Source organism: Microcaecilia unicolor, chromosome 4 (genome assembly GCF_901765095.1).
Source record: "Microcaecilia unicolor chromosome 4, aMicUni1.1, whole genome shotgun sequence".
NCBI classification, from domain to species: Eukaryota; Metazoa; Chordata; class Amphibia; order Gymnophiona; family Siphonopidae; genus Microcaecilia; species Microcaecilia unicolor.
Genome location: NC_044034.1, coordinates 294,671,689 through 294,686,563, shown reverse-complemented (window position 1 = coordinate 294,686,563; position 14,875 = coordinate 294,671,689). Strand labels below are relative to the sequence as shown.

The 14,875-nt window shown below is 41.8% G+C and overlaps 1 protein-coding gene across 1 annotated transcript in view; it reads left to right on the top strand.

Moving 5' to 3' along the window:
- The window catches only part of LOC115469264 (peptidyl-prolyl cis-trans isomerase-like), a 39,811-nt gene extending 25,311 nt beyond the window's left edge, over positions 1–14,500 (top strand). The window contains exons 3-5 of the mRNA XM_030201739.1: positions 8,437–8,525; positions 8,957–9,129; positions 14,158–14,500. Coding sequence (XP_030057599.1) covers positions 8,437–8,525; positions 8,957–9,129; positions 14,158–14,290 — 395 coding nt within the window. The 3' untranslated portion in view covers positions 14,291–14,500. The remainder of the gene's footprint in view (positions 1–8,436; positions 8,526–8,956; positions 9,130–14,157) is intronic.
- Positions 14,501–14,875: the final 375 nt, after the last annotated feature.

Below are 14,875 nucleotides of genomic sequence, written 5' to 3'. Positions count from 1 at the left end.
TCTCGGAGGAGTCTTATGAGGTACCTTCTGATCTCTTCCCACTTCAAGAGATGTAAATCTCTCCACCTGAGGGTCTTTCACCAGTTTTGTCAAGGAGATATCTACTATCCCCTTTGAATTGGAGACAGAGGATGAGCTCAGGGCAAAGATGTTATCTGTTCTGGAATGAGTTGCCACCTAAGGAAGGGAGTCACAGTACCATTGCACCCTATCCTTAAAGATACACTGATGAAAAACTTAGAATCTCCCCTCAGTGCAGGTCGCACCTAAGAAGGTGGATATGCAGTATTATATCCAGAAAGCTCCTGTATTTGATAGGGCATAACTGCCTCACCACTCAATGTTGAATCCGCCCTCAAATGAGCTAGGAGCTCCAGGACTCATGCCTCTGCTGTTCCAGGTAGAGAGACTCTGACACTGGACTCGTATGGAGGGAAAACTTTTCAGGCCTCTGCTTATTGCTCGCATTCAGTCCTACCAGCTCTACACGAGCCTTTACTTGCTATCTTTGCTTCACAGTACGCTAAGTCTTGCAGCTTTTCTCCCACAGGAGCAGGTCACAGTAAGTAGGAAGTATCTGGCCAGGGACATATGATTCTTCAATATTGTATCCAGATTCTCCGCCATGGATGTAGGGATGCTCAGACTCATGGCTGCATGTCGCTGACCTAGAACCAGCGGTTCTGGAGAGGTTGGTGGGGGTACCTTGCCAAGGAGATAATCTTTTGGGGGACATGGTGGAGTAGGTCACTGATCTCATAACGTGACGGTGTTCACGGCATCGCTAGTCCCGATTTCAGAAGTCCCCAGCTAGTTCTCCAGTCGAAGCAAGGAGTGAGCTTTTGACTGACTCCAGGAGAGCATAGCTACACTCAAAGTAACTATCCTGGACACCTTACAGGTAGGGGGGACTGAATTCTTTCCAGTACAGGTGGCCCCTTGTAACCTCCAACCGGTGCGTTTTTCAAAGTTGTTTCGATTACGTCCTGTATTGGTGTCAAAAGACCACCAAATTGCCCACCAAGAGTATTCATCAGCTCTTGGCACAAGCAGGTACTTGTAGAGGAAATATCCACCCTTGTACAGACCAGTGTGGTTGAACCTGTGCCACTAGGGAAGAAACTTTTGTGCTCAAGAAAACGGAGGGATTTAGTCCCCTTCTAGGCCTAAGGGTCCTGAACAAATTTCCTGGTCAGAGAAAAGTTCAGGATGATTTCCTTGGGCATCCTTCTCCCCTTGATTCAGGAAAAGATTGGCTTTGCTTTGTAGACTTAAAGGATTCCTATACCTACGTTTTGATACTCCCAGCTGAGTCGGTATCTCAGATTCCGATTACGGAAACACCACTGCCAGTATTGTGTTCTGCCATTTGGCCTCACGTTGGCTCCCAGGGTATTCACCAAGTGTCTAGCGGTAGTTGCAGCTTGTTTGCACAGACTGAGTATATGTGTTTCCCTATCTGGATGATTAGCTGGTTGAGCACATCACAGTAGTGAGCAACAGTGCGCCTAACTATTCAGGTGTTGGGGTAGTTTATGACAAACCCTAGTAACTCCAAGTCCAACCTTCTCCAAGTTCAGAGATTGGAGTACATAGGAGCCCTGCTCGATACATTGCAGGCTTGGGCTTTTCTTCACAAGAGAGTAGACTTTGACAACACTCACCTCGCAGGTCTGAAGCAGCAAGCAGATCACAGCTTGGCAAATGTTGAAATTGATGAGCCACATGGCCTCAAAGTGCTTGTCACGCTCTTGGACTGTTTGTTTGTTTGAGTGAGGACCAGTGGACCCTAGCTTCCCAGTTGTCTCTGAGAATCTAGCGGATGTAGTCCAGATTCCTCCAGAGTTGATTTGTGCCCTTCTCTGGAGGACAGTTTAAACGAATTTGACTGTGGGACTACCATTCCAAATTCCACCTTCTTAGAAGGTGCTAACAGATGCATCCAACCTGGGATGGGGAGCTCATGTGGATGGGCTTCACACCCAAGGAACTTGATCTGCTCAGTAAACAGATCTCTGTTATCAACCTCTTTGCGCTGAGGGCCATTTGGAATGAACATAAGAATAGCCATAAGGTCAGACCAGTGGTCCGTTTAGCTCAGTATCCTGCTTCCAGCAGGGGCTAATCCAGGTCACAAGTACCTGGTAGAAACCCAATTAGTAGCTCCATTCTGTGCTACCAATCCCAGGGCAAGCAGTGGCTTCCATAGGTTACAGGACCAAATTCTGAAACGATGACCAGGTTGTAGTGTAATGGGGCAATTTGACAGATTGAAGAGTTATATGTAATTTATCTTTAAAATCAAGCATGGTACCGGAAGATTGGAGGGTGGGCAATGTGATTCCAATTTTTAAAAAGAGTTTCAGAGGTGATCCAGGAAATAGACTGGTGAGCCTGACATTGGTGCCAGACAAATAGACTATTATAAAGAAAACAAATTACAGAGCATATACATAAGCATGTATTAATGAGACAAAGCCAACATGGATTTAGTGAAGGAAAACCTTGCCTCACCAATCTACTACATTTCTTTGAAGGGGTGAACAAACATGTGGATAAAGGTGAGCTGGTTCATATTGTGTATCTGGATTTTCAAAAGGCATTTGACAAAGTACTTCATGAAAGACTCCAGAGGAAATTAGAGAGTCATGGGATAGGAGGTAGTGTTCTAAGTGGTGTTCTACAGGGGTCTGTGCTGGGACCGCTGCTTTGTAACATATTTATAAATGATCTAGAGATGGGAATATCTAGTGAGCTAATTAAATTTGTTGATGACACAAAGTTATTCAAAGTTATTAAATTGCAAGAGGATTGTGAAAAATTGCAAGACGACCTTATGAGACTGGGCATCCAAATGGCAGATGACATTTTAATGTGAGCATGTGCAAAGTGATACATGTGGGAAAGAGGAACCCAACTATAGCTCCGTGATGCAAGGTTCCACATTAGGAATCACCAACCAGGAAAAGGATCTAGGTGCCATCGATGATACTTTGAAACCCTCTACTCAGTGTACAGCGGTGGCTAAGAAAGCAAATAGAATGTTAGGTATTAGGAAAGGAATGGAAAGCAAAAATGAGAATGTTTTGCCTTTGTATCACTTCATGGTGCGACCACACCTCGAATACTGTGTGCAGTTCTGGTTACCGCATCTCAAAAAAGATATAGTAGAATTAGAAATGGTACAGAAAAGGGCAACAAAAATGATAGAGATGGGAAGACTTCCCTGTTAGGAAAAGTGGTAGGGCCCTTCAGCTTTGGGAAGAGAGCCATTTCTTCTCATATCTCCCCATAGCCATATGAGGTCTATAAAATGAGTGGACGTGAATTGCTTACTCTTTTCAAAAACATTAGGTCTAGGGGGCACACAATGAAGTTATTAAATAATAAATTTAAAACAAATCAGAAAAAATGTCTTCACTCAACGTGTGGTGGCTGCCACTTTAGCTCAGAGTCAGTAAGCTTCAGGCCCAAGTAGCTGATCCACCTTATACTAAGTTTCACAATAGAATTGCCAGAGCGTGGTAAAAGCAGTTAACTTATCAGGGTTTAAAAAAGGGTTTGGATAACTTCCTAAAAAAGAGTCCATAAGCCATTGTTAAGATGGACTTGGGGAAAATCCACTGTTTATTTCTAGGATAAGCAGCATAAAATCTGTTTTACTGTTTTGGCATCTTGCTAGGTACTTGTGACCTGGATTGGCCACTGTTGGAAACAGGATAATGGGTTTGATGGACCTTCAGTCTGTCCCAGTATGGCAGCACTTGTTCTATGTGAACAAGCAAGGGGATACAGGATCCTACCCCTTGTGTCAGGAAGCAGTAGAGATGTGGCAGAGGGCCATCTTTCATGGAATGGCCCTCCAAGCCACAAAACTAGCAGGAAAGGACAACTGTCTGGCAGACAGACTGAGCAGGGTTTTGCAACTGCACGAGTGGCGTTTCAACATGGGCATAGCCTGCAAGATCTTCCGAGAGTGGGGCACCCCCCCCCCCCCCTCCCTCAGTGGATCACTTTCCACTCATCTCGACAAAAGTCCCCAGTTCTGTTCCAGGCTGAGATCACATGGCAGATTAATGGATGCCTTTCTCTTACATGGGGGGGGGGGGGGGGGGGGGCTCTTCTATATGCATATGTTCCAATACCTCTCATAGAGAAGACTTTGCTGAAACTTAAGCAAAATGCGAACTATGATCCTAATCGCACCTTACTGGCTGAGGCAGATCTGGTTTCCTCTTCTGGAGTTGTCCTCCAAAGATCATGGAGATTGGGATTCCTTCTGCATCCCAGTCTCCAATCCCATGTCCTCATGGCTTGGAAGCTTAGAGCATAGAATTTGAATCCTTAGATTTGCCGGAGGGTGTCTCCCACATTTTGCTGGCTTGCAGGAAAAACTTCACTGAAAGGTGTTACTTATTTAAATGGAGGAGGCTTGCTGTCTGGTGTAAGGGCAAGATCTTAGATTATCTCACTTGCCCTACAAAAATATTGCTTGAATACCTCCTGCACTTCTGTGTCTGGTTTGAAAACTAACTCTGTAAGAGTTCATCTAAGTGCAATTAGTGCTTATCATGTAGGAGGTAAGCTGCTCTCTGTACAGCCTCTAGTCGCTTCATGAGAGCTTTGCTACTGACAAAGCCCCCTGTCAGACCTCTGTGTTGTGGGATCTCACCGTTGTCCTCACCCTGCTGATGATGGCTCCTTTTGAGCCACTTGATTCCTGTGATCTGAAGAATTTGACTTGAAGTTGTGTTTTTGATGGCGGCCACTTTAGCTCAGTCAGTGAGCTTCAGGCCCTAGTAGCTGATCCCCCTTATACTAAGTTTTACCATAATAGAGTAGTTCTCCGCACCCTAATTTCCTTCCTAAGTTAGTGTTTGAGTTCCATCTTAATCTGTCGTTCTACCAACCTGGCGAGTGTACTGCATATATCTTAGATTGCAAGCCAGCCTTAGCCTTCAATCTGGAGCTGACTAAAGCCCATACAGTCCACCCATCTTTTTTTATTTTGACCCAAAATGGATGGGGGTAGCCATTGGCTAGCAGATTGCATCTCCCTCATTTATGCCCAGGCTGGGCTCACTCTAGATAGTGGGTCATACCAAGGCTCATAATGTCAGCTATATAGTAGCTCATTTGAAGTCAGCCTCCATAGAGGAGATTGCAAAGCTGCGACATGGTCATATGTACACACATTCACATCTCATTACTGCTTTGAGCAGGATACCTTTTATTACAACTAGTTTGGACAGGCATTCCTGAAGAATTTTAGTTTCTAGAATCCAGCTCATCCCCTAGGCCCAGTTTTGTTTGGTTCCAGTTTGCACCTTCACAACTAGTATGTAAATAGTTTCAAGTTAATTTTTGAGGCCTTGACATTTCAAGTCCCTATTATCCTAGCATTGTTTTCAGTGAGCCTGGTAACTTGGGATTCCCAGCCTTGAGAATACATCTGGCCTGCTTATTCTTGGAGAAAGTGAAGTTACTCAGCTGTAGCAGGTGTTTTTCAAGGATAGCAGGCCAAGTATTCTCACCTATCCTCCCACTTCCTCTTGGAGTTGTATTCTTTAGCTATTTTACATGACTGAGGGAGCCACGCTCGCATGCCGAGTGGGAAGGCACCAGTGCATGTGCGGTGGGACGCTGCTAGAAACTTCTACATTAATCTTGCTAGTCAGTATCTGCACCAGGCTCCTTCAGATGATGTCCCTCAGCTGTGAGAATACTTGGGCTTGCTGTCCTTGGGAAAACATCTGCTACAGGTGAGTAATGTATTTTGTAAGCTTTTAAGTGCTATCTCTTTTTGTCAAAACAGTACAAAATGAGTTACATGAAGCTGGCCAAATATGCAATGGTTTGTGAAATTTTGTAGGAGAAAGTTAAAGAAGTAAAATGGCATCTTATTTCAAAGAGATAAGTGAAGTGTAAAACAATCGTTCTGGAAAATACGGAACATCTGACAGGATTAAAACTTGTAACTTGTTTTTAGTAAACTTTCTTTTTACAAAATCTGAAATTAAAGGGAAACCGCAAGCCTGCAGGATACTGAATGGAGTCAATGTTAGGAGTAGGTATCTCAAATATCTTATGTGCTACTTCTAAATTCTATTAAGGATCCTCCAGTCTTAAGGTTTTGGACCACATCTCAGTTCAGGTTCATGCTCATGAAGAAGCTACAACAGCTAAGTTAATCAAGTAAAAACCTACAATTTGATCTCTAACAATGCCTTGCAAACATTTTCATCTTGTACCTTTTTCTGCTGTGAATTTTTTTTTTTTCAAGATGTTAGTTGCACGTGATCTGTACAAAACTTCACGTTTAGTGCAAAACAGTGTTAGAAGTATTCAGCATATAAGAATAAAGCTAAATCTTAACTTGGCCTGTGTCATAGGAAACTGATTTGCATTGGTTTCCAACAATTGCAATAAGGGACCATAAGGTAAACAGAGCCCATCTGTGTCCAGTCTCAGTAGTTGAGAGAGAATTCAAATGCTGGAAAGCAGGTTTCTTTTGTATGAAATGAATTATATGTTTAAAATATATCTAAACATTTTCTGGATGTAGATTATGAACTACTGAAAACTCTGGGATAGTTAAAGTACAGATTAGGGATAAGCTGTAAAATTTTAATGTTTTTTTTTCTTGCCATCCCATGAGGCACTGTCGGGTTATTAGGGACAGCCTGTGTCTTGGTGACACAGGCTGAGCCAAGGGGTTAAGGAAATTGCTGAGTATGTCACTAAGGCGTAAGACTTCTAAAGAACTATAAGTTTCTGCTGAGGCTGGGTAAATGTTCACTGTTCAGTTTTGAGATCATTCTACAAACCTGGCCTCTATGGGAGGGTGGAAAACAGGACGTCTCTGAAGAGCCATATGGTGTGCAGCGTTAGAGTGTGCTGAGGATAGAAGCGCTACACACATCGGGGGGGTGGGGTGGGGGGAGGTTTTGTGATCTAAGATACAAAGTGGAAGTTTTTGATGACGTGCTGAGTGATGATTGGTATACAACACTGACCATCACCTTGTTAATGTTCTGAGAAACCTGAGAAATGGGGCACAGATACAGAAATGACTCTTCCTACAGCACGAACAAAAAGTTCTTCTCTGGTACCAGGAGTTTATTAGAAGCCAATTACAGATTATGAATTAATATATATATCTATATATATATATATTCTACAGATATGAATTGAGTTATCTTAACCACCTCAGTACTTAACATGCTAACACATTATGGTTATGGGTCTGTTGCCCAAGAATATTCTAATTGTGCTGCCTCATCTTCTCCTTCCTCATGTTATGTTTGGTTGCTGCTTATGCTCTCCAGTAATCTTCTGTTCTTCCTTCTGTTGACTTCGACACCTGTCAATTTGGAGGCTGCCTGTAATTCTAGTCTAATGAATTGATGAAGGCCCTTAGTTCTGGAGTGGACATAACCTTTGTATAGTTTTCGTCCTGTCTCTTTATCCCTGACCCCCATTTCACAGGAGCAGCCAAATAGCCAAATATTTCCAGACATCCGCAGCTCATTTCAGACAATTTGAAATTCCAAAGAATTGCCAGACAGTTGGGAATAAGGTGTACCTGCAGGTGGGCATTGCTGGTTTTTCTGGGTATGAGTCAGGCACTGCATGACAGCAGCATTATGAGAGAAGAGAGGTTTAAAGTCTACCAAATACATTAGTCTTTCCTGGTTTGTCATGCATTGTCTAGCTAGAAAACAAAATTCCTGCACTGGCAAAACACCGGTGTCTCTGCTGTTATGTGCAGTCACCTCCCCTTTTGGGCTAAGTACCTCTGAAGCAAAATGGACATGGAGTGTGATTCCAGGGTGATCTGTTATCCACAGGCTTAGGGTAGACTCGAGCTTGGAACTCTTCATCCCTTCTATTATTCCCTAAAGTCCCAAAGCTGGGCTTTGTGACCCTTATCTAAGCTAACACATTTCCTAAATTATAGTATAGTGGTGGCAGCAGGAAGATGGAGAGAAAAATGATGGTGCAGAATGGTTCATCAAGAAGATGAATGTCCAAGTGGCCCGGTCAGTCAAGGCCTTAATCGTAGAAAATGTGGCAGTCCAACCTGAAAACTTGATTTATTCTGCTAATAGGCAAAGCTGAATCATCCTTTGCAAAGTGGATAAAATTACTCTAAATGGCTTGTTGGTGTTGCTGCAGAATGGGGTTCCAGAGTATTGAGATGAGGGGTGTGAAAACTTAGGCAGTTAAGACTTCTTTTTGGGAGGGGGGGGGGTCATTCTTTCATGTTGATAGAGCATTGTGTAGATCAGTGAAACTCCTAATTTAATGCATTTTGAAGTCTAAAATAATATGATGTATACAAGAGTCAAAATCTAAAATGCTAGTCATACAACTTCTTGTTGATTTATTTGCTTTATAAACTGTTATCTAACTTTATATACATTTCTTTGGCAGAAAACTTCTTGAAACTTTGTACTCATGAGAAGGGTTATGGTTACAAAAATTCTTGTTTCCACAGAGTAATCAAGGATTTTATGTGCCAGGTAAGGGAGTATGGGGTGACTTGGGCAATCTTTTGCCAGATAAGAGTAGTAGTAGTAGTACTGATATAATTTGACTTTGGTTCTTTATTAAATGGTTTTCCTTCATTCCCATGCAAATATTTATTTTTAATCGTTTGAGGTAGTTTATGCAGCTGTCCAGTAACTTTATTTATAAAGAAATAGTTTAACATTGTCTCAAAAACAGTACATAGTATACTTTGATCTCTTAATGTTGCTTGGGTTTAGAAATTATTCCATTGCTAATATTTAGGTTACCTGTAATGCTAGAGCAATTTAATTGATTTAATTGAAGTACTAGACTTGATTCTGCTTAGCTGTTTTACCTAATATTTAACAACTTCACTGTCTGCTGTTGCTGCAAGAAGCTGACTGTAGGAGCATTTAATGTGACAAGTTGTTTTTCTGTACAGGGTGGCGATTTCACAAACCACAATGGAACTGGTGGCAAGTCAATTTATGGAACAAAGTTTGAAGATGAGAATTTCACTCTGAAACACACTGGCCCTGGAATCCTGTCCATGGCTAATGCTGGCCCCAACACGAATGGTTCCCAGTTCTTTATCTGTACTGTGCAGACCAGTTGGTGAGTAGACTGTAAACATGGGAAAATAATCTTTCCATTACGTAGCTTCCCACTTTTCCAGAACCTGTCGGATAGTTGTCCATCAACCAGCAGGTGGAGATACAGAACTGAGCAGAGAGCAACATTAAGCACTGTCAAGTCAGATGCAAAGCATTGATAAAGAAGGCTAAAAGAATATGAAGAAAAACTTGCCGCAGACAAACTCATATTTACACCTTTTTCTGGTACGTCAGAAGCAGAAAGCCTGTGAGGGAATGTGTGGGACCATTATATCATGAAGGAGCAAAAAGGGGTAAGACCGTAGTGGAGAGATTGAATTAATTTTTTGCTTTGGTCTTTACGGAAGAAGATGTATGATCCACCTGTGCCAGAAATGGATTTCAAGGGTGACCATTAGGAGGAACTGAAAAATCTCGGCTGGGCATCCAAATGGCAGATGGAATTTAATGTGGACAAATGCAAAGTGATGCACATTGGGAAGAATAATCTAAATCAGTTACCTGATGCTAGGGTACACCTTAGGAGTTAGCACCCAAGAAAAGATCTAGTTGGCATTGTAGACAATACGCTGAAATCATCTGTCCAGTGTGTGGCAGCAGCCAAAAAAGCAAATGGGATGCTAGGAATTACTAAGAAAAGGATGCAAACAAGTCCAAGAATATTATAATGCTTCTATTGCTCCATGGTGTGAACTCACCTTGAATATTGCATTTAGTTCTAGTTGCTGTATCTCAAAAAGATATAGTGGAATTAGAAAGGGTTCAGAGAGCGACCAAAATGATAAAAGGGATGAAACGCCTTCCATATGAGGAAAGGCTTACAAAGAGGTTAAGGCTCTTCAGCTTGGAAAAGAGAGGGGAGGGGGGATATGATTGAAGTCTACAAAATCCTGAGTGGTGTAGAAGGGTAAAAACAAATCAATTTTTTACTTTCAAAAAGTGCAGAGACCAAGGGTCACTCAATGAAATTACATGGGAATACTTTTAAAGCAAATAGGAGGAAATCTTTTTTGACTTAAAGAATAGTTAAGTTCTGGAACTTGTTGACGGAGGATGTGGTAATAGCAGTTAACATATCTAGGTTTTAAAACATTTGGACAAGTTCCTGGAGGAAAAATCTATAATCTGTTGTTGATAGTCATGGAGGAAGCCACTGCTTGCCTGGGATTAGTAGCATGGAATGTTGCTACTTATTTGGGTTTCTTCCAGGTACTTGTGACCTGGATTGGCCACTAGATACTGGACTAGATGGATCATTGGTCTGATCCAGTGTGGCTGTTATGTTCTTACTAGCCGTTGAGCCCGTAAAAACGGGCTAGTAAAGGAAGGGGGGGGGGGTGATCTGAAAGTACTGAGGTTGTTTTCATAAGAGGTGTTCAGGACTCTTATTTCTGAAGCACTGGCAGAGTTTTCCATTGAGGAATATTTTGATTTGGCGTTGGGACTTTCAGCTTCTTTGATCATGAGGCTTAGAGGTCCTTCTAAGGTCTTCCTGATGCATGTAGATGTTCAGAACCTGATTACAGCAGAATGGGCCTCACCATATGCAGGGCAGAGAGTGGGAAGAGCCATGGCTGTCCTCTGTTTGCTCTAGAGGAGAGAGAGAAATTGCAGCTTCCCAGGGTGGGCTCTCTGGTTACAGCGCTGACAAGACTACCTTGCCGGTGGAAAGAGGGCATTGCTTAAAAGATCTACAGGATAGGAAGATAGGCTTGCTGAAACGAATCTTTGAAGTGGCCTCTTTGGACCTTCAAGTAAGTGTACAGATCATTTGTAGCAAGAGCATGCCTGAAGTGGCATCAGCAGTCTGCAATACAAGACAGGTACCATAACACCCAACTGGAAGTGGGGCTGGGCCTGTTTGGCAGATGCTATTGCATGTTATTTACTACCCCCAGTGTGTCTTTGGCTGTCACGCAATTCTGGTTGTGGCATTAGGCAGCAGATGCATCATCAGTCATATCTGGATAGACTGCCCTTGTCGGGCAAGTGGCAGTTTGGAGAAGATTTCAGTAACTTGGTGGAAGAACTTGGGGGGGGGGGGGGGGACTAAGCTGCAGCGTTTGCTGGAGGATAAGCTAAAAGCCTCTTGTCATCCATCTTCAGGGGGGGGGGGGGGGTTCTTGATCGCGACTTTGAGACAGCAGATGGTACCGGCCTGGTTGCCAGCAATATGGTCAGAAGTCCTGTTTTCAGGCATGCCAATTTTCCTTTTGTGCAGACAGGAAGTTGTCCTCTCAGAGCGCCCAGTGCCTCTAGAGCTTTGCAGTGATGCAAGGATGGTCCACTCTTCTCTCCCTCTGGTGGGAGGATGTCTTCAGGAGTTTCGGAGTGTTTAAGGAGAAAGCAGGGTAAAGGATGCACATAACTTCTAAGCTGCTTGTAGATTGCAAGGAAAAAACACAATTTGAAGTGCTTGTATGCAAATGCTAGAAGCCTAAAAAAATAAGATGGGAGAGTTTAGAGTATGTAGCACTAAATGAGGTAGATATAATAGGCATTTCAGAGTACTTGATGGAAGGAGGACAATCAATGTTACTGTAAGGAACACAACCAATGTTAACAGGGTACAAATTATATCGCAATGATAGTGAATCAAATTGGAGGGGGCTTGTGCTATATGTTGGAGGGAATTGAGTCAAATATTGTACCTGAAACGGCATGGAATCCTTGTGGATAGAAGTTCTGTGTGAAAGGAAAGAGTATTCTGGTAGGGCTGTACTACCGTCCGTCAGGACAGAACAAACAGATGAAAAAATGTTTACAGAAATTAGGAAAGCTGGTAAATTGAGTAACATTATAATGGTGATTTTCAATTATCCCAATATTAACTGGATAATGTTACATCAGGGAGCGCCAGGGAAATAAAATTTCTAGATGCAATATACTGCTGCTTGGAGCAACTGGTACTGGAACCGACATGAGCGGGAGCCATTTTAGATCTAGTCCCTCGTGGAATACAGGGCATAGCATGAGAGGTAACTGTTAGATCTGCTGTGAAACAGTGATCATAACATAGTCAAGTTTGAGCTACTATCTGGAGTGAAGCAACAAAGGAAATCTACTGTATAATTTTCGAAAGGGTGACTGTGATAAAATGAGGAAAAAGGTTAAAAAGCTAAAAGGATCGCCTGCAAAGGTTAGGATATTAAGCATGGATATTTAAATATACCATCTAAGAAGCCCAGAGCAGATGCATTCCATGCACTTAAAATGGTGGAAAGAAGAGAAAATGACAGCCAGCATGGTTAAAAGCTGAAGTGAAAGATGCTATTGGAGCCCAAAAGAATAACCTTCAAAAAATCAAAAAAGGGACCCGAATGAAGAAAATAAGAAGCAACTGGCAAGTTAGATGCAAAGCATTGATAAAGAAGGCTAAAAATATGAAGAGAAAATTGCTGCAGAGGCAAAAACTCAAAGTAAACAACTTTTTCAGGTATATCAGAAGCAGAAAGCCTGCGAGTGAATCCGTGGGACTGTTAGATCATGAAAGAGCAAATGGGGCACTTGGGGACGACAAGGCCATAGCAGAGAGACTGAATTATTTACTTCGGTCTTTATGGTAGATGTAAGAGATCTACGTGTTCAAAGGTGATGGTGCAGAGGAACTGAATAATCTTGGTGAACCTGGAAGACGTACTGAGCCAAATCAACAAATTAGAGGAGTAAATCACCTGGACGGGATGGCATGCATCCAAGGGTACTGAAAGAACTCAATGAAACTGCTGATCTGCTGTTAGCAATCTGTAACCTGTCATTAAAATTGTCTGTAGTACCTGAAGATTGGAGGGTGGCCAATATAACGCCTTTTTTTTTTTTTTGAGTTCTGGTATGATCCGGGAAATTAGACTGGTAAGCCTGACATCTGTACCGGGTAAAATAATAGAAACTATTATAAAGAATAAAATTACAGAACACATAGACATGGTTTAATGGGACAGTCAGCATGGTTTCAACCAAGGGAAGTCTGGCCTCATCTATTAGCTTCATTTCTTTGAAGGTGTGAATAAAGGTGAGCTGGTTGATGTAGTGTCTAGATTTTCAGAAAGCTTTTGAGGAGCTGGACTGTGTGCTTCAGCTCAGTTTTGTTCTCTCCACCTCTGTTGGTTGATTTCATACATCTATCCCATAGGTTCTGGAATAGTGGGAAGGACTAATGGAAAAACTTACCAGATAAGACCTAATTTCTCCTTAATGTACATAAAATGCAATAAGTGTTCATTCACCTTGATTAGTTGAATTTGCTGATATGTTGGTCTACACAAAACTATAGGTGTAACTTTGATTTATGATTTTAATACTATGGGTTTATGATTTTAATACTATATTGAAATTCCTGAATGTTTTTGCATAGTTTTATGTAGTGTCTTAATTTAGAACAAAAAATACTTTCCCTTGTGTAATAAGTTGTCCTTGTTCAAGAAATAATGTATGTTTAGGGCCATAACTGGGCTATGGACTAGGAGAAATACATTTTGAAAACGATGTATTAAGTCATTTTCCCAGTAGTTCATTTCATACTTGATACCTAAATTCTTAATCTGGTTCTGTTCTTCCTTGTTAATAATGTAGTATGTGGCCCAGTGACAGGCTTGTTTGGACTGCAGCAATAGGCTGGCATACAAGCTCTTAAATTACATGCTATGTTAAAGTAGCTTTAACCCCACACAAAGGAAGGTGGATAGACTCCAGGGACCACTCTCCAGTGTGAAACTGTTAGAAAACAGGGCATGTACCGTGTGGTTTTAGACCCTAACCTACGCCTAACTCCATTTTGTTAACCTGGCATACCAATATTTTAGAATTTTTTTTTGGCGCTTCGCCAACGAATATTGCTGATGTCTGGTGTGTATGTGTATCATTGGGGGTCATAATAGTAAACCCCAATAGTTGAGAAACTGTTGTAGCTAGTGTTAGGGGTTTCCATGTAAGGTATAACGGTACCTTTTTGTTTCCTAAATTCAGCACTATATTACATTAAAATAATTAGGCATTAAAGCCATTTATAACATTTTTATTTCCCTTTTAGGTTGGATGGAAAGCATGTGGTATTCGGCAGTGTTGTGGAAGGAATAGACATCGTTAAAAAAATGGAGAGCTATGGATCAAGCAGTGGCAAGACTAGCAAAAAGCTAGTCATTGCTGACTGTGGATCAATGTAATGTCATCGTATCTTAAGCACTGCAATCATTCCTTCTGTAGCTGGCAGAAAATAACTGCCCTAGTCTGATTCTAGTCCTCTGAAATCTGTACTCTTGAGTTGCTGCTGTAATAGTAGCATTTTATGTTCTCTTCCACATTCTATAAGTCAATGCAGACTGCAACATTAAGTTTAAGATGAGAATTAAAATAATCAAAACAATCAAAACGTGTTCTAGTGTCTGTACCTTCCTTCATAATCACTGGGTCCTGGGCAAGTATCACTGAACATATGTTCCAAACCCATTGTATTGATACAAAGGGAATTCTGCAGGTGGCGAGTTATAATCCCTGCTATAGGAAGCTTGATGGACTAAGATGATGTTGGCAAATCAAAGAGCTCAGTATAACGGTCCTACTATGGATCCGCCTTTTTGAATTCCATTATCACTGGTTTTGCTTCGGGTTCAGGAGGAATTTCTGTGGCTTTTGGAGCTTGGACTTGAGCAGGGTACACTTGCTTTAAATCAAATCCTTTAAAATCACTAGTCAGGAAGATCCTGCATTATTTGGATCCTGCTTTTACAGTTTATTTTCATTTCATTAAA